Source organism: Phodopus roborovskii, unplaced genomic scaffold (genome assembly GCF_943737965.1).
Source record: "Phodopus roborovskii unplaced genomic scaffold, PHOROB, whole genome shotgun sequence".
Lineage (NCBI taxonomy): Eukaryota > Metazoa > Chordata > Mammalia > Rodentia > Cricetidae > Phodopus > Phodopus roborovskii.
In genome coordinates this window covers 189,261-216,958 of record NW_026126640.1, presented here as the reverse complement: position 1 = coordinate 216,958, position 27,698 = coordinate 189,261, and the positions used below count along the sequence as shown (strand labels likewise).

Genomic DNA, 27,698 nt, shown 5'->3' with positions numbered 1-27,698 from the left:
ATAAGCTTATATATTTAAACTCTTAATCCCACATTTGCGGTGCTGCTTGGGGAATTATGGAAGTTTTTGGAAGTACATTGATGTGGGCAGGTTTTGAAACTTTATAGCTTAACCCTACTTCCTGTTGTCTTTTTCTCTCTCTCTCGCTTCCTGTGTTCTATTGAAAAATGATCAGCAAACTTCACCTCCTGCCATGCCTTTCTTATCATTATGGATGCTCCCTTTGGAATTGTAAACCAAAATAAACTCTTCTGTATGTTGCTTATGGTCATGGAATTGTATCACAGCAACTAATACAGCATGCATTTGTCTCTGGTGGGCCAAGGGTTAAACCTAGCTCTCAAACATGTTAAACCTGGGCTCTACTATGGAGCCACAAACTTACAGAGACATTTTATTTGGCTCCATTCTCTGTGGACCAGTAGCTAAGTGGCAAAAGAAGTAATTTAACTGTTCTGAGCATCAAATTTTAAGCCTTATTTACTAGATAAGTAGAGACATTAAACAAAATCTTGCATGATTTCCATGAAGATCAGGTGAGGGAATGTTTGTGAAAACATGCAACCCACAGCCCACTGATTGGACAACAGAACTGAGGTTTGCCACCTCAAGAAAGGAGAGGCTAAAGATAGTTAAGCAAGAAAGGTTAAAACAATCAATACAACCAATCTATTTTCATTCATCTGAAATGTTTCTTCCCTCTCAGACTGTTCAGAGCCACCCAGTTTGTGACTGCATTCCCAGCATCCCAGAAGGAGATGTCTGACTTCTTTAAGCTACATCAACACTCACCTCCATCAACATTTGTTGGAAACTTTCCTTGCAGAATGTCTAATCCTTTTCCAGCCAAAAGACACTGCCTTAGGTTACTTATTTCCCAAAGTAGTGTACAGAGGAAATTTTTCAATGTGATGCAAAATATTTGCTAATGACTCTACTTCCATTAAAGGATCTGTGAATTTTTCTTATGGGTACTTTGTAAATGTTTGACAGATTCACTTGAGGAAGAAAGAGTATGTGAACCAAGAATTCTTGCCAACAAAATATGTTTCTAACAAAAGGAATAAGGAATATTAACTAATAAAGGTATTAAAGTTAATGTAGTATTATTAATTTTTCTTTTGATAATTAGAAACCTTACATAAGGAAAATAATTTTTAAATTATCATTTCAGATGTATCAATAACAATAATAAATCATTCCTCACTAAATCTACAAGTTATTAATAGTGTATTCATGAACTAACAGAAAGAAACAACAAATACATTGCTTAAGTAGTCTTAAGGACTCCCAATACAACAACTGAAATACAAGGCAAACATGAAAAAACTTGAGATGGAAATATTATAGAAAGAAAAAATAAGAGGACGTGATAGAAACACATGTATACTATTTGTAGTCAGTAAAATAGTTTTTAAAAATCGAGTAATGAGTTCATGAAGCAGGTAGCTGTGACCAGCGTTTGATGTTTTATAATCAAACACATAGAGCTGGCTTTCTCATTCCTTTTTGTCAATTATATACATGTCCTAGAAACACTTCAGTTTCTCTGAAAGTAGCCACTGATAAAATGATTGCATAATTTCCAACTTCTCCGGGGTATAATTTGCTAATTTGTAACATCAGACATTCAATGTTCAACACAGCAAACTCCGTTATATCTTTATATTCTTGATTGTCTAAAACTTATTATGAATTAAAATTCTTCAAAGAAAAAAATTATAGAACTGTTGAAATATCCAAAAATTCTCATATAATTCAGGCAAAAATAACAAACTTTCTAAAAAGCATCTGGTTCTGCCTCACTAAATAACAATGGCATACAAGTTTACTACACTCTGATAAATATCAAAACTGTTTGCTAAATATAAAAGAATGTTTTCTGTTTACAGATTAGACAAAAACTTTCATGCTACTTGCCATATGATAGGATGTCATAGGGCTAGTCCATAAAACAAAACATTGTTTATAGAAAAATCCATTTTATGCAGCTCTTACAAAAGAGATAAATAAATCGTCTGCACCTTTTTGCTTCTGAACAATTTAGGAATAAATCATGAGAATGACAGAAATGGATGATAAATGAAGAGAAAGTAATTATTTACAGTGGCACCAAGAGGTAAAAGTACACTGTGTTGCCAGATTCGCATACCAATTAAGCACTTTTTCAAATATAACCCTTTGTTTAGAAATAACTTTCAAAAGAGCAATGCAAGCTAGCACAGTTAACTCAAGATAATTAGGCACTTAATCATTGGTAAGCAAAGTTAATTATCACGTATTAAATACAGAACATCACTTCATGTACTAATTCATCATTAATGACACAAAGAAAAATAAGTTAAAGAAATTATATCCAGGGATTCACTAAAAAGCTCAGTTATAAAGATAGATCTCAGATAAGAAAAATTCATGAGATACCACTCAATGAAATCTGTTTGATCTTCTTATTTAACAATTTCCTTCACTTTTAAATCATTGTAGAAAAGTCACACTGGAGAATGTTCTGAGAAGTTTGGACATCATCTTCTGCAATTCAGTGTATCTCAGAATTAAAGACTTTCCCAATATCAGCTGTTTCTTGGTTTGGTTTGTTGTGATGTTCTTTTGTTCTGTTTTTCTTTGTCTTATATTAAGAAAGGGATTATTATAATGTGTAATACACATTATCAGGCAAACAATAATCCAAACTAAAGGAAATGTTTCCAAATGTCCTAAGACTTAAACTTAAACTAAATCAAAATTTATAGGAACAGCAATATGCTTAAATAGATTTTATACTTATGTATTTTTAAAAAGATTTACAATGATAAGCTTCTTGGTGTAAAAGTATTGATTTGTGGAAATTTAAGTCAGGCAAAGATAGTCAGGAATAAATCTATTAAGGGAATTACTGTTCACCTACATGTTTATGACCAACTTACCTCTTTTTGCTTTTGATGTCAAGTAGTGCATAAAAAGAGAAAAAAATTATGTTTAACTGATTCTAATGTCATTGTGTATGGCTTATTTCATTAATACCTACCCAGGGTAAAGGACTATACTTTTTCTCAAAGAACCCTATGAATGGAGATAAAGAACAGACTGCTCAAACAGCCAGAAACAGGTATATAAGATGGACTAAACAGTGTACTTATTGGATACCTACACCAACAGCCTGAGGAACACAGGACTATAAGAAAATGGTACCTGTCCCTATTCTTTAGATCTAGTTTCAATCCTCATGACCAACCTGGCCAGGGACTGAATGTATTACTAGTAAGACATAATCTTAAATGAGATTAAACACCAGGGATCAGTTTAAACTTTAAAAATAGAAAAACGATGGGCAATAGAGAGCAAACAAGTCCTTAGAATGAAAAAAGCCCCTTTCAACTAAAAAAGCTAACACAATCTCTTCGATTTTAAACACTAAAAAACGAATTCAGTTAAAATGGCAGCCATTTTCTTGTTCACTATCCTACAAAATATATTTTGTACATATTTTCCATTAATATTTAAATGAAAATGTTTAATTACTGTTTGAGTAACAGAGAATCTAGCCCATTTTAAAAGATACTTGCTAAGTGATGTGATTACATGGGAACAACTCCAGAAGCAACCCATGGCAAGGGGTTCTGATTTATGAACTGGATTACTGAAATGGCATAAATTCAAAAATGAACAGGAAAATTTCTGGACTCCAGTAACAACTAAAGCCAAGACAAACTTGACATTTATGGGCACTTTTCACAAGATCATTACATTAAAAATCTGTGTATCACTGACATTATTTTTAGCTAAAAAAAAAAAAAGGACAATGACTTGATTATATCCCATCTTTATGACTTTGTGTGTTTGTACGGTGGGAGGGGGTAGTTTCCCTCACAGGACCTGAAGCTTAGGATTTGGCTAGGCTGGCTGCACAATTAGTGCCAAGGGTTAAGCTACCTGTCTCTACCCTTCTCCCATCCTGAGGCTGAAATCAAAGGTATATATGCACATGCCCTGCTCCAGAGGTCAAAATTCAGATCCCCATGCTTGCATAACAGATACTTTACCAACAGAGCAATTTCCCAAGACTAATTTTAAACCTTTTAAAGCCACCAAAGAAAGGAATAAAATCTATCAGTTGAAGTGTACTTTTCCTTTCATCTTATACATTTTAGACATAACACATTAAACCACAAAAATCTAAACAAGATCAATAGATGATTAAAGTGTGTGGAAGAGAAGCATATACCTATGCCAGAGGAATCCCACAGTGTTGCAGGGGTGCTACAAAGTTCTATAATTACTATTAACTATAGTACACTATGAATCTTTTCTAGTTGATTAGCTATACAAGTTGAAATCCTAGGTTACTTTAAGTATTCTAGCTAAAAATGTTATATAGCCATATTTTCACTGTATTATTGAAAATCAAAGAACAGAAAGTAGTCAGAACACAATTTGCACCATGTTCATACAAGAGCTAAGACTGTTCCTGTAGCCTCTACCAAACTCATTCTGAACTCAGAAGGGACCGTAAATCTAGAATTAGTATATAGAAAGGTCCATTACTCACTACAATGGTTCAGAAGACTCTGGGTGCATGCTGTGTTGATGAACACTAAAAAGCATTAATTAACTAGATTGTAACCTTGGCATAGTATTTTAAATGTAGTTACATTTTTAAATAAATGTCTTGAGAAAAATAAAAATCTAATACACTGAACGAATTCCTAGTGAATACAGGAGAACTGCTTTTTTTTTTTTTTTTTTTTTGGCCTGGGTATCCAGTTCATAATAAGCTAGTTTTTTGAAACAGAAACTTGCTATAACCTAGGCTTCATTCTAACGTACTATGTAGTCCAGGTTGGCCTTGAACTTGAATCCTCCCCCGTTTTCCCAAGTGCTGTAGTTACAGACACACATCACCATGCCTGGCCTACATCTTAAACTTTCAAAGAAAAAAAAAAAAAATAAAGGAGTTTGTTTTATATACTAGGAAATGGATGTTTTCCCTTTTCTGTTAAAAATATACATTTTCTTGGGAACCATGCTATAAAGTACTAAAATATTGAAGTATTTTACATATATTTTTAGAAACACGATGAGCTTAATTGGCAGAAAACTTGTCTAATATGCACAAAGTCTTGAATCTGATCCCTCGCACAGCATAAATGAGGCCTGGTTGCATACAGCAGTAATTCCATAATTAAGGAGGTGGAGGCAGGAGGATCAGAAGTTCAAGATCATCCTTCTTGTGATTTATAGTGATTTTGAGGTCAGCCTGGGCTATGTAAGACCCTAAAGAAAAGAGGAGAGGGGAAAGAAAATAAAAAAAAATATATAGTTTTTTTAATTATAAAGATCCAATAGTGGAGAAAATAACATAAAGTCACATAATAATAACCTCAACACTGATAGAGAATCTCTTTCATGTATATGGGCCTAGACAGACAGGGGAACATTCAGTTACCCTAGAGACTGACTTCCTTTGGTACCAACTATGGCTTTCTCTTAATGTTTTCTCAGATAGAAAAGGACTCTTTGTAAGGTACATGATAGAAAAATCTCAGTTAAAGGCATATAGCCTAAAGATTTGTTTCAATAAAAAGTGTTACAACATGACGTAAGAACAGACAGCAGACTACAAAGGACAAGTACCATCAGACTAAATTGAATAGTATACTACTAATATAATAGCACGGAAGATATGATGGCTGTTTCCCTATGAAATATAGTAGGGAATGGTACAGCTGGTTACCAGAACTCTTCTTTGCTTTCAGTCATTTGGAATAAAAACAATAACAAGGACAAGCCTTTGTAATGTCAACGCCCCACACCAGCACAAAAGATACCATAAAAACTAAAGGTCAAGAGCAGTTTAGGACAAAGACTGTTCTCGGACTTACAGCTGGTGAGCACAAACAGAAAAAAGGCAGTTGTATAAAATGTTTAATAGTTTCAAACTGTATTTGGGCTAGTTTATTATTATTAGATGGAGGAGGTCACTTTGGTAAATTTAAAACAGAATCTGTGACCTGGAACAAACTCTAGAAGTATCTCTTTGGGACTGGTTGATAGTTTTTTTTTTCTTTTTCAATGCATCAGAAAGTGGAGAAAAGAGTTATTGCCTGAGATTTTCTGAACCTTATATGTGTCACAGGATATCTGTTCTCCTAGATATTGTCCATCTAGACATAGTCTCATTCCAGAGGCCTTGATTTTTAGTATCATGTGGGTAGACTTTGGTGAACATAAGTACACCCTAATCACTCATTTGCTCTCTAATCATGAAGCAATTAAGAATATTTAATAAAATTATTTTATTATTAGTGAATAACTTTTACTTTTTTCTTTAATTATTTAAATAAGGAAAGTTTAGAATTCTCATGGTTTGGTGAAATTTTAGTACAATTTTAAATTGTAAACATTAAGTTTTAAATTGTATGGTAAAACTAAATAGCATAGAATCTTGATATGGAGTTAATTATCATATCAGTCTCTCCAATAACTAAGGAATTACATCCTTCTATCATAGCTCATTTCAATTATAAAGCTCATGTCCTGAATATGGAATATTTAAGAAAGTGCAAGCTCTGGACAGGGATATATTACACAAGTAGTAGTAACCAAAATAAATAAAATAAAATATCAACAGCGATAGAACTTTGGTCATCAGATGTTCCATCATTGCATCATTTGTTAACTGGATCCACTTTCTGGTAAAGAATGGTTTACTCAGTATTGTACCTAACTTTTCTTTCATTCTGGAAAGAAGGAACACACTAAGAACTCACCTTGAAAGAACTTGGTATACTTTCCGTTTATATATAGTGTACTTTGAACGTTTTCAAGTGGATCCCTGCCTAAAATAGGAAATACAGCCTTTCCACAATTTGATTATAACAATTTGATTATAACAATTTTTAAAAATCTATTTTAATATTCTAAAAATCATTAGGGAATACATATTTTTATCATTTATGTAAACATCAGGAATTAAGTTCCTATAATGTGCATGAGATTCAGTAACAAAAAAGGTAGAAAAGAATATGCAAACATTTAATGCACATAGCAGAGCATTACTAAAAACTAGGGAAAAACAATGAATCAATATGTAGCAGCAAATAACTGATTCAATAGTTCAAATTTAAAGAAAAATTATATACTATCTTAATTCTTATTTTAAAAATCAGATATTAAGCCAGGCAGTGATGATGCACACCTTTAATCCCAGCACTCAGAGGGAGAGACAGGCAGATCTCTGTGAGTTTGAGGCCAGCCTAGTCTACAAAGTGAGTTCCTGGACAGCCAGAGCTGTTACACAGAGAAACCATGTCTTGAAAAACCACACACACACACACACACACACACACACACACCAGATAGATATTCATTGCTACAATTAGCCAATCTGACAGCCAGAGCTGTTACACAGAGAAACCATGTCTTGAAAAACCACACACACACACACACACACACACACACACACACACACACACACACACATCAGATAGATATTCATTGCTACAATTAGCCAATCTTGGTGTTTCCAAGAGGTGTATCCAGAGGCATAGGCCTGCTGGATGTCTATGGGTTTGAAGCTAGCCTGGTATACATAGTAAGTTCTAAGCAAGCCAGGAAAACACACTGAAAAACAAAAGTTACATATACATTCAGAAGTTCTATTAATCAAAACTATTGGAAACAAAGTCACAAATTGTACAAAACAATACTAGAGAGTTGGTACATGGCTGGCTCAAACCAGGATATGCTGTAAGCACATAGAAGTCACTAAATGTCAAAGACTAAGAAACAAAAACAGTGAAATCTCCTATTGAGATACTATTATGGAAAATAAAAGAAACTGTTAAAGTGAAGATGAATTACTTTTTTTTTCTAATGTGCCTACTACAGAATTTAAAAGTATATGTGGTGCTAATATTGATAGCTCTTCTCTAAAGGTTACACAGTCTGACAGCTATAATTTTTGTCATTTTGGAAGAAATATTCCAGTATTAATTACACAGGGAAATATTTAAAGCTTTCTTCAAGATTTTTCTTCCCTTTGCTATTTTTCTATGGTTAAAAATAAACAAAAAGATGAGTTGATATGAAAGGAGATATAATATGAAAACAGTATGAATAGCCACGTTTATGGCTGCACCAATGCAGTTAATAGCACATATATAAATACACATTTGTATTTACATATGTAGATATTTATATGTAATTGCTTGCATATATATAGAATGCTTCTAGAAAGACACAAAAGTTGGGTGGGTACATTTATGGCAGCGAACTACTTCCTATATAAAGAAATTAAATTGGAAAATTGACAAATAACTTAATTAATCATCTATAGTTCAATACATCTGAAATACAGTATATTATATACCAGGAGAACTATATGTATAGCTAACAAACAGTAATAAATAATAAACTGATTATCTTGAGATAATGTACACAATTAATCCCCATGTTATTCAACACAGTGGGTACCTACTGAGTGACTCAGGGTACATGTGTAATCCTGAGTTTCAGGTACTTCAGGTATTTCTGGTGCCTGTGTAATCCTGAGATTCAAAGACCAAAGAGATTAGGACCCACAATGAGCAAAGAAGAGAAATCAGGCTGCAACGGGCACAAATGACAAAGCTACTGGTTCTGTCCAGTGATGATATCAGAAAAGACTTCATAATGTTTATTCTCATATATATGATGTAAAACTGAATCATATGATACACCTAGCTTACACCCTTTATGAGAAAATAAAGGTATAGAAATCTTAGATTTCAAAAATATTCTTTATTTATTGTGTGTGTGTGGTATTCATATATGTGCATGGGTACACTTGTAAATATACGGGTACGTGCAGGAGTTATGTTAGGTGTATGTCTTCATCAATCATGTTTCACATTTAAGGGGAAGAGAGGTGGATATATGTTCTCTCATTGAATCTGGAGCTCTCCATTTTTGCTAGGCTGTCTGGAAGCCAGTCCTCAGGATCCACCTGTCTCTGCCCTTCCCCATAACACTGAGGATACAGATGTGCATTACGATGCCTGCTTTTTACATGTGCTCTGCAGAATCCCAACTCAGGTCCTCATTCTTATACTGCAAGCACTTTGCTCACTGAGCCATTTCCCCAGCCCCAAAGTTTGAAAATATTCTTATGAAGTGAATTGTTAAAATCAGTGGGCTAAAGTTCAGGATATCAGATATTCATCTAAATATGAAAAATATAGAAATACCTATAAAAAACAAATTACTGTATTTTGTCAGTATTCAATTAGTTGTCTGCCATTAGAATGAGAAATAGAATCTGTCAGACAGTAATCTTATTTAATATTGTATATTCCAGTTCAAGATCATTCTATGCTAAAAAATTTCCTGTAGAAGCAAAATTCTCAAAGAAATACTAAAGAGACATTTGAAAGTATTATACTTTCCTACAACAAAATTTTCTCATCATTAGTCCTCAAAGTGGAAGAAAATATCATGTGCACCATTCATGATGATTCACTACAATTTAAAATCTGAAATAATATTTAATTGTGTACTATGTTGGGACAAGATGGAAAAAAATATGCTTTTACAAACATTGCTGGTAATTTTGTGGAGATAAAATCTGAAGCCTTGAGAATTCTAGGCAAGTGTTCTACAACTGTGCTATAGCATGAGTGAATTAGTATGTTGAATTAACTTTTGTTGGCAGATGCCAAACCATAGGCATGTGATGCCTAAGCCACCACCTACAAGAACTCTGTGCAAGCCAAAGGAAAACACAACCTAAAAAATCACAAGTTTCAGTTGTAGAGTATGTATTTTACAGGCCCAGAGTTCTCTCCTCCAGAAAGAAGATGAGGGAAAGACCACAAATTTAAATAGAATATTGTTCCCACTATGTCAAGGAAATTCAGACTGTGATATGAGAAGAGGAATAGACATAAATAGGAAATAATAATACATACCAATAGGAAAGGCTCTATAAAAAATGTACGAAGAACAAACTGCTGAGACTGTTAGTGGAGGAAATAGCTTTATGTAATGTTCACCAAGGTCTTTCCACAAGCAAAATAAAAAGGATGAAGGGCAGAGGCAATAAAAACAGGCTGTATGCACAAAGGACTGGCTAAATTTCACTTTTATATATCTCTAACACCTTGACCTCATATTTCATTTGTGACCTAACTTGTTTCTCACACATTCAACCAACCTGTTTGTCACCTAGATGACATCCTGATTGCTTTATATAACAAGTACCCAATCCTATTTTTAAAACTGTTAGCTGTGGTACTGGAGAGATGGCTCAGTGGCTAAGAGAACTGGTTGCTCTTCCAGGGGACCCAGGCTCAATTTCCAACACACACAAGATCACTCACAATTATCTGTAACTTTGCCCTAGGGAAGGCAAAGCCTCTGGCCTCTCTGCCGTGCACATAATTTCAGTTATATATGCAGGCAGAACACCTGCACTTATGAAATAAAACTAAAGGTTAAAAAATACTAAAAAAATAAAAATACGTCTATCAGCTGAAGCCAAGGCATATAGTCTGTTTGTACCCATCAGAACCTCTGTTTTCTGTTCACTACCAGTCTTTTTCCAGGATTTAAACTCCGAGGTTCCAAATGCTCAGGGCTTTGTACAGTTGATCACTATTGGTCCCCTTTCCATTCTCACTGATCCTCCGCACTCATGGCTACTCGCCGCCTACTGTCTCATTACCCACACCTGGACACCTACCTTCTCACTGCCCACATCTGGACCTACAACTTCTTGATATCTACATCTGCACCCCCATTTTCTCACTGCCCACATCTGCATTCTTTCCTTCTTGCTACTGCTTCCCTAGTCTCTCCTTATTAAAGTCTAGATGCTGTATATAGCCATGTAGTGTCTCTTGTGAGAAAATATCCCTAATGTTTCTAATTTTCTTTTTTATCACAAGAATATCTGTTAATATCATTAGTATTTGTTTGCCTGCCTGTCCCTCTTACCATATTTGATTTTCATGAAGAACAACTGTGGTGACTGTTTTAAATGCTACCATATATCAAAAGCCAAGAAAAACGCCTGATACATACCAAATAATTTTGTTACATTTTGAAGAATGAGTGAACAAATGACTAATAAAAGATATATGGTTTTGGCACGGGTTTAATAATATAAAGGTTTGTAACATAACAGAAAAATGGGCTAGCTGTTTGAATATAATGAAATGTAAAAGGCATTTTTTCACTGTAAAATGTGCATATGTTGACTACAGATCTAAAGCAGTGGCTACATGTCTATTGTAAAAAAGCAAACAAACTAAGGAAAAAAGTCTTCTATGGAAGACATGGTATAAGTACAAAACTGTTTAGGAATTATTCAAGAGTGCAGTGAAAATTGCTTTTTAAGTTTGAAATTTGTTATTCGTTTTGTAAAAGTAATGCAAAATCAGGTACTTAATGCAAAATATCTCTTACTTGTGAAATGCGTTAATTCTTCATATATTCTGGCAGGCTCGTTTTATCCAACAATTAAATGGTAAGATAGTTACTATTATTACTATTCATGCCTAATTAGTAGTTAATGCATCAATATGAAATTGAGAGGGCTGGGGGGTGGGCAGACCAGACAGGCTCCCTTAGTAGCCCTGACAGAGACCAGGCCTGAGTTTCCATTTCACCGGAATGGGACAGCTGAGCAAGCAGTTCTCAGGAAGCCACAACTTGGGAGCAAACAATCAGCAGGCACCTCACAGCCTTCTGCTTGCTCAGCAGGTACCCCATAGCCCCTTTGCTGGCTCAGCAGGCGCCCTCCAGCCTTCTGCTAGCTAAAGATAGTTTTCCCTGCCCTGCCACTGTAAAGTCTCTAACCACTAGGGACTCCCATAAATCAGCCCCCAGACAAATCTTTCCTCCACCAATAAGCCCCAGAGTAATCCCTCCTCCCTGGAATTCCCCTAGCTCCACTTAAAAGGAGCTTGTGATCTTCTTTGGGGTCACCATTTGCCACTCCAACATGTTGAAATAAAAATGCTCTTGGGGATTCTCTCAGACACTAATAGAAATAACTGGTAATTTATGGATAGCTACACCTGATGTCTGATTATAAATTCTTTCACAACACAATCCATTTTGATTCAATCTCATCTAAATTGAAACCACTTCTCAGCTTAGCTGGTAACAGAGGATGGGGTGGGGCTTGGGGGCACATGACAGTGTGTGCCAGGAGAGCCATAACACCAAGAACAAGAAGTTAAGGGGCTGGAAAGAAGGGATCAGCAGTCAATACTAGTTGCTGCTCTTGCAAAAGTATCTGGGGCTGTTTCCCAGCAATCATATGACATCTCACAATAGTCTGTAACTCCTATTTCAGAGGATCTGATACCCTATTCTGGCCTCAGGCACTGCATACAAATGGTGCACTTACATACATGCAAGCAAAACAGCTATACACATAAAATTAAAATAATTAAAAAAAAAAAAAAAAAAAAGAACAGAAAGTCAGCTGCCACTATGAGAAGCTATGAGATTTCAGGGGCTGATTCAGTAAAGGCTGAACCAGAATCACAGGCAAGGCCAGAGTTCTTCCCCAAAACTTTGGGGTATGTAGGGGGGGGGATTCCTCTCAAAAGGATGGGACCCAAAACTAAAGTCCAAGTGGGTCAAAGATCTCACCATAAAACCAGATACACTGAACCTGAGGGAAGAGAAAGTGGGGAAGTAGGGAATAACCTTGAACACATTGGCACAGGAGAAAACTTCCTGAATAGAACTCCAGTGGTGCAGGCACTAAGATCAACAAGTAATGAAAGGGACCTCATGAAACTGAAAATCTTCTGTAAGACAAAGGACACCGACAGAAGAACAAAACAGCTGCCTACAGAATGGGAAAACATGTTCATCAATACCACATTTGAGAGAGGACCGATTTCCAAAATATATAAAGAACTCAAGGAAATAGACATCAATAAATCAAATAATCCAAGGCATCTCAAGCAGCCAAGAAGCACTTAAAAGAAATGTTCAATATCCTCAGCCATCAGGGAAATGCAAATCGAAATGACTCTAAGATTCCATCTTATACCTGTCAGAATGGCTAAGATCAAAAGCACAAGTGGTGAGGATGTGAAAGAAGGGAACACTCTTCTATTGCTGGTGGGAGTACAAATTTGTACAGCCACTTTGGAAATCTATAAGGCCATTCCTCAGAAAATAGGGAATCAACCTACCTCAAGGCCCAGATATAATACTCCTGAGCATATACCCACAGCATACTCTACCACACCATCAGGACCTCTGTTCAATTATGTTAACCGCAGCTTTATTAATAGTAGCCAGAAATTGGAAACAACGTAGATGTCCATCAACTGAAGAATGGATAAAGAAAGTGTGGTACATTTACACAATGTCAGCTGTTAAAAACAATGACATGAAATTTGCCAGCAAATGAATGGACCTAGAAAATATCCTGAGTGAGGTAACCCAGGCCCAGAAAGACACACATGGTATGTACTCACTGATGGGTGGATGTTACCTAAAGGAAAGGATAATCATGCTACAATCCAAAGATCCAAAGAAGCTAAATAACAAGGAGGGCTCAAGAGGGGGACACATGAATCCCACTGTGAAGGGTAAACAGAAAAGACATCACAGGTGGATGCAGGGGTGGGCATAGGAACAGGAGGGATCTGTTGAGGGGAGGATGGAGTACCGGGAAAGACAATAGAATCTGGGGAATCTCTGGGATGAGCTATAAACCTAGGACAATGGAAACGCCTCAGAGTTTATGAGGGTGACCCTAGGTAAGACTTCTAGCAGTGAAGGATATGGAGCCTGAACCGGCCATCTCCTGTAACCAGGCAAGACTTCCAGTGTAGGAATTGGGACCCCCAACCCAGTCACTTAACCTTTGACCTACAATTTGCCCTGTCTACAAGATATGCTATGGTAAAGGTGGCACAGAAATTAAGGGGAGTGGACAACCAATGACTGATCCACCTTGAGACCACCCTGACACTGTCTGGGGGCCAGGACCCAGAAGCTGGACAGTCCAGAGACCTAGAATAGAATCAAACAGGACCGGCAAAAAAAAAAAAAAAAAAAAAGTCAATGAAATGATTTCTAGTGATAAGTGATATTCTGCTATACTCAGATGGGTGCCTAGCACAATAGTCATCAGAGAGGTTTCCCCCTGAAACTGATGGAAACAGATGAAGAGACCCACAACCAAACATTAGGTGTACCTCAGGGAATCCTATGGAAGAGGGAAGGAAGAATTGTGAGAGTTAGAGGGACCAAGAACCCCACAAGAACACCTAGTGAATCAATTAATGGGCTCATAGGGGACTCACAGAGACCGAACTGTCAACCAGAAAGCTTGCATGGGGCTGAACTAGGCCCCTCTGCACATATGTTACAGTTGTGCACTTTGGTCTTCTTGTGGGACCCCTAACAGTGGGGAGCAGGGCCTGACTCTTACTATTACCTGCTTTTGGAATTCTTTCTCCTACTGGATTGCCTTGTCCAGCCTTAATAGGAAAAAAGGTGCCTCATCTTAAAGCACAGTGATATTCCCTAACTGGCTGATATACATGGGAAGCCTGCCATTTTCTGAATAGAAAGGAGGAGAAGTAAATTGTGGGTGGGGGAAGAGGAGAGGTTAGAGGAGGGACTTGGAGAAGAGGAAAAAGGGAGAGGAAACTGTGATGGGCTGGAAAAATTAATTAATAATAAAAAAGAGGGTGGGATGGTATGCTGACAATCTCATAAAATGAACCTACTTAAGTGTGTTTTTATTTCTTTATTATAGAAGGCAAAAACATTTCATGTTCTCTATCATAAATTTTTAAGTGAGATATATCTATCAATTTCTCAACCTAAGGATAAAAAAGATTAATTTCACTTTTATTAATATAATTACATGAAGAACCAGCAATGGAAAAATAAATGTCCTTATTTGTTTATTAAAATAAAATGTTATATATGTATTTTACAAAGTAATTATCAAAAAATTCTAAAATAAGGAACTATCCCTTAAGAATAATTAATATATATTGTTATCTCAGAAATTTTTTAAAGTAGCCAATAATTTATATTAAAACTATGAATAAAAACTAAATAAATATGTCTCAATATTTCATGTTAATAAAGTTAATATATATTGTCAAAAAGTAGATATTTTTAGAAAATATTCTTGGTGTATGATTAGTTGATTTCTATAGTAGTTCCACTACTAGAATCCTTTAAAAAATATTTATTTAATAAGAATTTTATCAAGGCTTAAACTGGCTGATTTGGGGGATACGTAGATGGCTGATATAACATAGGATTAAGTTTTAATCCTCTGCATCCACATGGCAGCTCATAATTATCTATAACTCTAGTGACAGGGAATCTGGCCCTCTTTTCTAGCTCCAAAGTCTATATTAGGTATGCATGTAGTTAGTACACAGAAACATATGTAGGTGAAACACACATAAATAGGAATTATTAATAAATAAACAAATAAGATAATTGGTTTTATAATATGTAATACAAATTATTTCTTGGGTTATAACATTTTACTTTTTTTCCTCTATTATTATTTTAACTACAAATAAATGCCTAGATATACAAAGTTGATCAACATTCTAGGTTTTATGAAAGCAACTTTTAGACCTATTGATTCTGAATTCCATAGTAGTTATAGTTTTGATTTTGCATATACATATTACTCATATCTAATGATTTTTTTTCTAGTTTTTCAAACTAAAAAATTTAAGACAATGTAATGGTACGCTCACCCAAGTATGCTAATTATCTTAAAGATGAAGATATTATAGAGTATGTAAAGAATCAGAAATATTTAGAATGTGTGAAAAGTTTCATAGAGAAGTTAGTATAATAATACAACTGTTCTAAAGCAACACCAAAATAGACCAAAAACCATTAAAGACAGTAAACTCTTAACCCATCATTTTCTGAGCCCAAGAACAAAAAGATGAAAAGTTGAAAACATGAAGCTATGCCAAGTAGCTTCCTACTTATATACAAAATAATGGATAAGAATGGAAAGAATGATTGATGTGATGATAGCATATGAAATAAAAATAAAATACAAAGGAATGGAGAGATGGCTCAGCAGTTAAGAGTTCATACTGCTCTTTTGAAGTACCTAAGCTCAGTTCCCAGCATCCTCATTGGGAGACTCACAACCATCAGAAACTCCAGCTCCAGGGGATCCACTGCCCTCTTCTGACCTCCAAGGGCACCTATACCCATGTGCCCACACATATATACACATAATTTTAGAATAATAACAATAAATGTTGAAAGATACAACAATCTTAAAAGTAAACCTAGCAACATGAAAAAGTTTATGATATCAATAGCTTCTATAATGTAATGATAATGATATAAATACATATTCATGGAGATAAGGACCAAACAGACATAAAGTAATGAAAATAGTAACTGATAATATTCATTAACTTTTAATCTTATTAATGTTACCTTATATTTAAATACAAAAGAGTTACTTATGAATTATACAAGTTATTTTCTAAGAAGGCAGTACAACTAAATCCATTTTAAAAGCTAGACATATTTAATGAGTTTTACCTACAATGGGTACCCTGATAAGTCATCACCTCTTTAGTGGCTCACAGAATACTTCAGGTGCTTTCTTTTCTTTTCTTTTTTACTTTCTTAAAGGGTATAAAACAATAGGAAATGGGAAATACCCAGGAGATTAATTACTTATGTGTGTGTATAAATACTTGAGAATATGTGTTTGTGCATATATGTACATATGTGTGTATAATATGTATATATACATAGGTGTGTACATGTATATATGTGTTTATGCATGAATGCATGAATTCTAGCTATTACGCCATTTTAAATTATTAGTATTACTAGTTTCCTCAAAAACTTTTTAGAACAGTAAACATGTGGTGTACATTATAAGATCACTTTTTTTAAAATTTTGTATTAAATTCATTCATTTTATTTTTATGTATGATTTGCCTTCATATATGTATATGAACCATGTGCATGCTTGGTGTTCATGACGGTCAGAAGAGCATGTCTGATCCCATGAATCTCGAGTTACAGATGGTTAAAAACCAACAACTATGTGTGTACTGGGAAATGAACCCAGGTCCTCTGCAAGACTAGCAAGTGCTCTTACCACTAAACCATGTCTGCAGCCTCTTCTAACATATATTTTAATTCCAAACAGTATGCTGATAGCATATGACAGATAAGAAAATAGAGATCCAAAGGCTGGGGTTCCCAAAAAAGGAATTAAGACAAATTTGAAGTTTAAAATGTTTTAAAAATTAAACTGGGCAAAGGTGGCACTCTCAGAGGCTCGGTGAAAGAAAGAAGATGCAGGAACAAGTACAGAAAGCTAGGTACAATCAGTAGGAAGTGGTAGGGACTATGGAAAAGGGTAGAACCTACTCCATCTAACAGCACAGCTGAGTCATGAATACTGACCTAGCCTAGAGCTGCCACATACCCAAAAATCTTTCAAAAGGACAAAAATACAGATGATCTTGTGAAATTCCTGGTCTTGTAACTGCTAACAATACGTTATTTCATTTTAATTCTATATTCCCTGCAATAGACAGGTAAAGGCTGCACTTGTGCTTATTTTGTTTCATGGACTTGTTTTCTACCTCTGAACTATACATGGACTTCACAAGGAATAGTCTGTATTTACTGGATGAGGCATAAACCACATTTTTATTTAGACATTTTTGTAGTGGGTGGAAAGGTACAAAACAATGAAGTTAAAGTAAGCTGTGGAACACTGGTAACCATCAACCAAGTGTCACTGTGAGAACTTGATATGAAAAGCTGAATGATCCTAAGGGGAAGAACTGTCAAGGATTTGGACATTCTGAGTCACTACAAAAAGAAATTATCCTTAAAAGCTTGCCTCCTTTTGCTGAAATTACATTGGCAATGTTAAGAGAAAACAAAAACTAACCAAGATGGGACAGCCATGGAGTACAGAACTGTAGACAGGATGCACACATGTCCCGTGTTGTACCTACTGCTCACTTCTCTTTGCCTATCCTCCTCTCTCCTAGGCTAATGGAAAGAAACATGCCTGGTATCTAGCTGTGGAAAGAGAAAACAGGAAGCTAACTGTAAATGACCTTTCACTTCAGTGATGAAAGTCCCATGTCATCACAGTTCAACTTGCAAGGTGGGCTAAGTAAGAGGAGAGCTGTCTACTTAACTGTCATTTGCATCACATGCACCCAAGGAAAAAGTGTTTACCTGGTGGAGCCACGGTTAACCTTTTTCCCTTGCTGAGCCGATGCCCTTGGATGAGTTCACTCATGGAAGGGGAACCCTTCAGAAGAAATGATTCTGTGGAGGTGGGATCAGGGGGAACTCTTAATAAATTCTGTAGGTAGGAAGCCCCTGAAGTCCTGGGACGGCTCTGATCACAAAGGGAAGGTGAAAATTGTCTTGCAGGAGATCCAAGAAAAATACATATAGGAAACAAAAAAGTTTTACTTTAATTACCTTTCAACACCTCACCAGTGACAACATTATTCATATTGGCATTTAATTATCTTTCAAATATGAAAGTCAAGAATTTTTTTGTCATTTTTTTTTTAGTTTCCATATCAGGATACAACTCTTTTTGAAAACTACTCTGAATACTGGAATAGAAATGTATTATAGTTAGACAGTTTGAACTATAAATAGAAAATATATATATTATTTTTTATTCCTAAAGAAAAGCTCTTCAAACAAAAAAAAAACTTTAACTATATTAACTGAAAGCAGGGCAAATAACTCAACAACCAGAATTTGGTAAAATGTTACAAAATTAAGTCACTAAAATCTTTTAAAGTGGTTTCTCGGCAATATTAACACGACTAATAAAAAAGTCACAAAAACTTGCCTTTAAGAAAAGGATTATACATATTCTATTCCATCTTATCAAATACAGAAATTAGTCATCAGTTGTAGTCTTATGGACAATTGTTTCTCTTGGAGAACAAACTCATGTCTTTGCCCAATAACAGAAAAAAATGACATCATTTCTAGAATCATGACATTTAAAATTATAGCCCATGTTCACAGAGCTTCACTGTTAATATCCACCTTTATATACCCATTTTTAGGTTGTAGACTAAGGAAAGACATATTTATGTGCACAAACAGCAGCAAAAAAATGAACAGACACTTGAAAATCAAGTTATGGTTAATCAGTATGTGTGGATGGGGTCGCAGAAAGACCAGCATTAGCAAGGCCCATTAGTAACTTTCACTTTTTTCTTTTCTTTCCCTTTCTCCATCTTACATGACAAAATGCACATAAATTCTTGCAGTCAACTAAAACCTGTCACTGTACCACACTATGACAATAGCTGCATGCATACCTTTTCCTCTGAGTGCCACTGCTGACCCGAATGGTGGGTATCTGTGGGCCCTGACTATGCAGGAGGTAAGTGTCTATGGTAGGCACAGTGGCTGGCGCCTCCCCACTTACTTTAGGGCTGCCGATCTTGCTCTTCCCAAGTTTGCCTTTGCTTCGTCGGGACTGCTCATGGTCAAACTCTAAGTCCTCTAGCCGCTGTGTCAGGGCGAGCTTTTGCTGGATAGCCATTCGCAATAAAGTGTTTAGAGTCTTCTTCTCATCTTCTGCAGCTGCTAACTGTCTCTGCATCTCATCCAGCTGTGTGACATATTCATCACATCTGGAACCCAAGCAAAAAAGGGTGAGGAAACAATTCTAGTGAAGATAAACTGAAACTTAATTAGAAAGGTATTCCTGTCTTACCCTCAGCCCAAATATTGATGTCCACTGTAGTATCAAACTTTCATTATGCAATACTGTTAGAATGGATATATACCAATATTATATTTAAGAGTATAATCTAAGCTTCATTGGAGGCTACATATAAGGGAAACAAAGTAATCTATAGGGCTTGGTACTAGTGGTTTCAGGCATCCACTGGGGGTTCTGAGCTATATTCCCCCATAGATAAAAGGAACTAATATAATAAATTTAACTGGAATTTAGAGCACTGATCTTCCTATCAATAAAATGGATATATTCTATAATAATATGTTGCAGGATATTTGTTTACACTGTGTGAAGATACATCAATGTTTTGCCACCTGCCAAAGGCACCTGATTGGTTTAATAAAGAGCTGAAAGGCCAATATTGCTACGCAGGAAAATATGCAGGACTTCCAGGCAGAGAGAGGAACCCAGGGTAAAAATCTGATGCAGCCACATACTCCAGCAAGATTCACAGGAAGTCAGACATACAGAATGGTGGAGAGGTAAAAAGTCACATGGTAGAATGTAGATTAATAGAAGCAGGTTAAGTTATGAGTTAGTTGGAAACAAATCTAACTTAGAGGCCAAGCTTTTATAATTGATAGTAAGTTTTGGGGCTGGTGGTCCAAAGAAAGTCTAACAAGAAAGACTAGCTACAATAATAGACAATTGAAAACAGTGGACCATGTTCAGTAATTGGTGGTTCCATAAGGGAACATTCTAAATTAGCAACATAAACAGTTATTATGGAAGCTGCTTTGTGGTGATAATATAATTTCACATAATATCCACCACTACTTTAGGTATATTGCAATTGCTATGTCTAGTGTATAAAACTGTATCCTTTGCAAAAGTTTTTATATGCTATACCTATAGTAGCCAAAAGAATGATAATGTTAAAAAAAAGATCATTTCTTTCTTTATCTGTATTTACATGATTTATTTTAGATTACAGCAGACACTGTTTTCAATATGGCAGATTTCCCCAAATTAAAAAAAAAAAAAAATAAAGTTTCCATGAGTTCTCAGCCAAATAATAAAGTCATGAGTTGTCAAAAAAAGAGAAATATTTTTAAGTTTGATTCTGGTACAGCAGGCCACTGGGAACACCTTCATCCCACTTCATATTTATACTGAAGCAGAAAGACAAGCTCTGTGTTATATACTCAGTCAACCACATACATTTGGAAAAAGTAGGCTGAGAAAAAAAAATCTCACACTAGAGTTTTGCTGAGTTCATGATGGAGAAATCTATAGGGAAGGCTGAACCAAGCTTGTGAAAACTCATGAGGTCTAGACTAACAGCAGTGAAGCCTCTATGGAACTGAACTAGGCCCTCAGTATGTTCAAGACAGTTCTGAAGCTTGGACTATTGAGGGGACCCCAGCAGTAGGACCAGGACCTAACTCTGGTACATGAGCTAACTTGGAGCCCAATCTCTATGGTGGGATGCAATGTTTAGCCTTAATGCAGCAGGGAGGGGCTTGGTACTGCTACAATTTAATGTGTCAGACTTTGTTGACTCTTCATGGGAGTCCTTACTCCTTGGGAGGTGTGGATGAGGGGGTGGGCTGGGGGAGGGGAGACCAAAGGGGTGCAGGAGGAGGGATGTGAGGGAAAACTATGGTTGGAATATAAAATGAAATATAAATAAATAAATTCTTTTTAAAAGGTTAGTAACAGTTATTCTTCATGTACTAGCAGATAGCTAATAAGCTCATAAAATTTTCCAAAATATATTATACAAACTGAAACTATAATAACTCAGTTTGAGTTATTAAAACTCAGTTTGAGTTGTTATACAGGAAAGAAACAAACAAACCAGGAACTATGGCTAAAATATATTAGGTTCAAGGGGGTAGCCTTTAATGCCATGACTCTGGGGCTATGTAGATCATGATGAAAATTGGGGCTTAGTGAAAAACAAAAGGAATTCCAGGACTTTGGGTTAATTTTTAGGTAACTTGAGAATATTTTAAAAATATAAACTAAGGCAATTACTATACCTGAAAGAAACAAATGTCTGTGAAATGAACTGCAAGGGGGCAATAATTAAAATATGAGCCAAATTGAGCATTTGACTCTTTAAATTTTTAAAATTTCTTTCTCAAAGAGGAAATATATGTTCTCTTAATTCTGAATGTTATCCTGATTTCTTTCATCGAGAAATCAACCTTGCCTCCCTTCCCATTCTTTGTCCTGCCACCACAGTTACCAGAAATACACATATTCTAATGTTGTCCTCTCTTTTTTAATTGTTTCTGTCTTTTACACCATGTCTGTCCAAATCAGACTGCAATTCCATCACTATTAGCAGCAGTTAGGCCGCAAGAGCAGCAGCCTGAGGGAATTGTTACCTCAGGCACCAACTCTTTCACAGCTAAAACAGGAATTTATCTAAATCTCTGTCCCTTCAAAGAACTTAACATTCAAAGAGGCTGATTAACAAGCAGCCTCCCTTACTCTCCTCCATTCTCTCTAGAAGCCCTTGAGCTTATAACCCTCTTCCACCTGGCTCCTCCCTACCACTTCCTGTCAGCTAGTTGCTGACCCAGCCTCCTGACCACACACAGGTGAATTTTATTTAATCAAACACATCTTGGCATCATTAAACAAATGTTCCAGACCATAAACAAAAGTAACACACCTTAAAATAATAGTCTACAACAACAACAAAACAAACAAACAAAAAACATTGAATTATGTGAGAAATCCAGAAGCCAGTCCCTGCCAGAGCCTTTCTCTTTGCCATCTCCACAAGATTCAGTCACATGTAACCTTGAGCTCTATAAATATGTCAAATCTTAAATTTGTCAGTGTGGCATCTCATCATTTTCTTCATGAAAACCAAATACTTTCATTCCTAAATATTGACAGTGTTCTTCCCATGTGAAATACTCAAATTTAGGGAGAAAAAAGTTACCTTGTTGCAAACATTGCTCTTAGGGATGAGAAGGTTGCAGCATCTTCTTTCAAAGCCTTTAGTTCATTCCTCAGTTTTGTCATTGTTTCAGTCACCATTGCCTTTTCATTTTCATATTTGTTCTTCAAATTAGCTAGAGCCACTTCAGCTGTCTGAAGCATAAAATCACAGTGCTTACCAACTCACACCAGAAAAACCTGCCCCACACATTTCTTTATGCCAAATCTATTCTTTGCATTTATAAATGGAAACAGAAATTGATTCATTTGGATTTTTACAAAAGGACACACACACATACACACACTCACACACACACACACACACACACATGCTGAACACAGACATGGTTTTCTTTAATGTTAAATCATGCCATGATTCAATAACATTAAATTGTCCTTAAAGCCTGCTATGAGTCAGTCAGTATTAGAAATCAAGGTGATGACATTAGTTTAGTAAATACTTTATGCATGTTGTTGAAGGTGTATGATTTTCAGACATTTAGGCAACCAAAATAAAATCTTAAACTTAAAGGATGTTAAAAAGAAATTAATAATTTATTAATAATAAAGCCACTGATTCCAAATGAAATATGTGAGAAATCAAATACTTTATGTCACTGCTTTTTGTGGTTCTAAAACAGAATAAAAGATGAAAGCCACTGTAACTTATGATATGAATATATAATGAACTATATGTTCAAGTCAAAGAAGTTACAAAATACCAAGCATTTCCTACATTTTTAAATAAAACTTGTTCAAAACAATGAATTATCATCAAATTATTTGTGTATCTCTGTGTGTGAGAGAGACAGAGGGAAATATTGAACAAAATATTGAATGAATTAAAACAGTTTTTATTTGGGTTTGGGAGAATCTTTGAAGTTCTTTGAATGAACAGTGTTTTAACTCAAGAACTAGCCTAGCACAGGAGGAGATAAAAACCACATCAGACAAATGTTTAGAAACTGCCTGTTTGATGCACAGCACAAGATAGGCACACTGAAGTCAAGCAAGAGGCACTCCAGTTTTGTAAACTTTAAATATAGCCTTTCAGTATAAAAAAAAATCTAATACTAATAAAAAATTACTAATGGTATTTCCAGAACACTATAATGGTTTTTAATATGTCCTTTTATGCTTGAAATAAACATCAGTCAACTTAATTATGCAAAGTATTCAAATATTATTTTATATGTATGAGTGTTTTGCCAAGTACATGCAGCTTCCACAGACAGCAGATGAAGGTATCAGATTCCCTGGAACTGGATTTATAGACTGTCGTGAACCACTTATGTAGGTGCTAGGAATCAAATCTAGGAAGAACAGACAGTGCTCTTAACCATGGAGCCATCTCTCCAGTTCCACTTGTTAGTGACTGTTTTGAGTATAAAGTAATTTTCATTAGTTATGACTTCATTTAAATTTATATTAAATGAAAGATCATTCATAAGATATTTTTATTCTCTGCAGCATTAATTCTTAGTAGAATACTCAAGAACATTATAAATTCAGAAAATTATCAATAATGCATAAATTGGAAAATTTTTCAATTATTAAATTTTTTAAAGTTTAGACAAATGTTCGTTTAGAACAGAAAGTATTTTAAATTGTAAAAATTTAGATGTAACAAATTTGTAAGCATAAGGTCAGTATGTAAGAGGAGGATTGAGAAGGAGTAACAAGCACAACTAAATCTCAAAAAGAAGTACAAACTCATTTATTATTTGTGACAAATGTCCAGAACAACTCGAATTTGCTTATAAATTTATTTATCAATAGACTGAACAAAGCTTTTAAAAATATTAAACATCTAAAATCCATTAAGTTTATTGACATCTTTATTCACCACACTCCCCAAACACTCTAGGATTCACTTTCAAAAAAGACAAAAGAGAGCGAGAGACAACAAAAATCCTGCTAACCCTTATTTCCAACTACAGAGACCTTTGTAAGCATTTCCTAAATATAACATCCTGTTTCTACACTTTTGTCCCTCCTTAGATATGGTTCTTTTGTCCAAAATCATTTCTTCTCCCATGGGAGAATAACTTCTTATCCCTTAAGAACAATTTCAATTATATTTGATCTGAAAAGTTTTTGTTAATTCCTAAAGATGTCAGTTGTTTCACTGCAATATTCCCATAGCTTGAATGTAAAATATGCAACATTACACTAAAGTACCTGTGGGTCCCAAAACTTGTGAATCCCCTTCTGAAAGGTAAAGACCATATATTTGTTGAGGAATATTCACATCTGACATAAGTAAGTACATAACTGGTACTTTATAAAAACTATCTTATTCTATCAGAAGACATAATGCTTATGAGGGAAAATTCCAAATTATAGAACAAGATTCATAGAAAATAAATCATATTTATAAATGCTTCCCCTTTTCTCCTAAGCCACAGAATTTTCACATTAGCCTTAATAATTAACATTTCATAATGTCTATGTCTAACTGATACCATCTATTCATACTTGAAACTATTAATGGCACATAAGTACTACAATAATCTACAGCAACTGTTCAACATTATTTAAATGAGTACCAAACACATATCAAGAAATGTTTCCACACAATTTACCATGCCTTTACAAGTCAAGGCTCTAATGTAGTACACTGTTAAAATATAAACTCAGCTAGGAATGCTCTGTTCTCCTTTTAATTCTTATGGCTTTGTGTATAACAGTCTAAAATACTTTATATAGTCTGTGTTATAAGTACTTAAAGGAGTGTATTAAATGCATACTTGATTACTAGTAACTTACTTTTGTGTCCTATTTTGTACCCCACATGAATGCTTATTTACAAGTTAGGCCTTACCTTTTAAATTATGCATCTTTACTTAAAAAAAAAAAACCTATATTTCTATGTTGTTGAATTTTAACCTTCAGAAAGTTATCAAGAAAGCTATCTGAATGTCTTGGCTGAGAATACTCCAAAACATTATGTCCTTGAAAGAAGTTATATGAGTCAGGCTTAACATATAGGTTATCCATGACTATTCTATATTGTAAGGTCTTTGAAATACAGCAGTTACATCAGTAATTTTTTTTTACTAATTTCAAAGTTAAGTCAGATTTCTCTTAATTTCTTCATACATCCAAACATTTTCTACTTCTGTAAATTGATGATGCTAAAGAAAGTCCTATTTTAAGGGGGCAGACCAAACCATCCAGCTTCTGCCACCATTGGAGTCTTGGACCAACTTGCACCCACCAGGAGAGGTGAGTGCTGAACCTTCTCCTACCTACATCCCCACTTCTTTGGAGTCTCCTAACCAGGGCATGTAGTCACATCCTGCACACTGAATCCCGCAGAGACATGGGAGCAGACCAAACCATCTAGATTCTGCTACCATCAGAGCCTTAAACCCATACCCATCTGCACCCAGTAAGAGATGGGAAGACGACAGTATAAGAATACATTCAACAATAGAAAGACTACTATGATACCACCAGAGTCTAGGGACTCTACACAATCAAGACCTGAACATTCTAATGCAGATGAAGCAGAAGAGAATGACCTTAAAAACAACTTTATGAAGATGATAGAGGCCCTCAAAGATGAAATGAGAAAATCCTTTAAATAAATGGAAGAAAAACAAACAAAATGCAAGAAATGGGGGGAAGACAAACAAATGAATGCAAGAAATAAACAAATTTCTTAAAGAAAGCAAGAAAAGCCAAGAAAAAACAACCAAACAGGTGAAGGAAATAATTCAAACAATTCAAGACTTGAAAGTTGAAATAGAGACAATAAAGAAAACAGACTGAGGGAATGCTAGAAATAGAAAATCTGGGTAAATTATCAGGAGATACAGATGCAAGCATAACCAACAGAATACAAGAGATGGAGGAGAGAATTTCATCAACCAAAGTAGATTCATCAACCAAAGAAACCTTAAATCCAGCAAATCCTTAACACAAAATATCAGTCTACCTCAAGATCTAGCAATTCCACTCTTAGGGATAGCCCCAAAGGATGCAAAATCATCTGCAAGCACATCTGTCCAACTATGTTCATAGCAGCATTATTTGTAATAGACAGAACCGAAGCAACGTAGATGCCCCCCAACTGAAGAATGGATAAAGAAAATATGCAATGGAGTACTACTCAGTAGAAACAACAAAACAAAACAATTAAACCTTGAAATTTGCAGGCAAATGGACAGAACTAGAAGAAACCATACTGAGTGAGGTAACACAGACACAGAAATGCAAACATGGTATGTACTCACTCATACATGGATATCAGACATATAGCAAAGGATTATCAGCCTACAACCCACAAGACTAAAGAGGCTAGGAAACAAGGAGGACCCTAAGCGAGACATACAAGGTCCCCTGGTGAAGGGGAAAGGAACAAGATTTACTGAGCAAATTGGGAGCACTAGGGAGGGGGAAGGAGAACATAAGGGATCAGGAAGATCAAGTTGAAGGAAGAATAGAGAAGGAGAGCAAGAGAATAAGATACCTTAATAGAGGGAGCCATTATAGGGTTTTGTTTATTTGTTTTTTGTTTTTGTTTTGTTTTGGTGTTTTAAGACAGGGTTTCTTTGTGTTGCTTTGGAGCCTGTCCTGGAACTTGCTCTATAGACCAGGCTGGCCTCAAACTCACAGATATCCACCTGCCTCTGCCTCCTGAGTGCTGGGATTAAAGGCATAAAGCCATCAATGCCCAATGCCATTATAGCTTTAAAGAGAAATATGGCACTAGGAAAATGTTCAGGGATCCACAAGGATAACCACAACTAAGGATCTAAGCAATAGTGGAGAGGGTACCTTAAATGCCCTTCCCCTATAATAAGATTGATGACTACTTTAAATGCCATCACAGAGCCTTCATCCAGTAGCTGATGGAGGCAGAAGCAGAGATTCACAGCTAAACACAGAACTGAACTCTTGGAATCCAGTTACAGAGAGGTAGAGAGAGGGAGGAATGATGAGCAAAGTGGTAAAGACCAAGCTGGGGAAACCCACAGAAACAGCTGACTTTGAGCAAGTGGGAGCT

The 27,698-nt window shown here is 35.5% G+C and overlaps 1 protein-coding gene across 6 annotated transcripts in view; it reads right to left on the bottom strand.

Moving 5' to 3' along the window:
• Bicd1 (BICD cargo adaptor 1) overlaps nucleotides 1-27,698 on the bottom strand; it is a 120,170-nt gene that overhangs the window by 13,090 nt on the left and 79,382 nt on the right. For 3 of the 6 annotated variants that reach the window (XM_051173433.1, XM_051173434.1, XM_051173436.1), the window contains exons 6-7: nucleotides 22,686-22,837; nucleotides 19,466-19,673 (exon numbers count right to left, since the gene is read on the bottom strand). In XM_051173433.1, the coding sequence (XP_051029390.1) occupies nucleotides 19,466-19,673; nucleotides 22,686-22,837 (360 nt within the window). Of the gene's footprint in view, nucleotides 1-18,237; nucleotides 18,432-19,355; nucleotides 19,674-22,685; nucleotides 22,838-27,698 lie in introns of those variants that run through there. The other 3 variants (XM_051173430.1, XM_051173432.1, XM_051173435.1) reach the window with 3 other exon arrangements.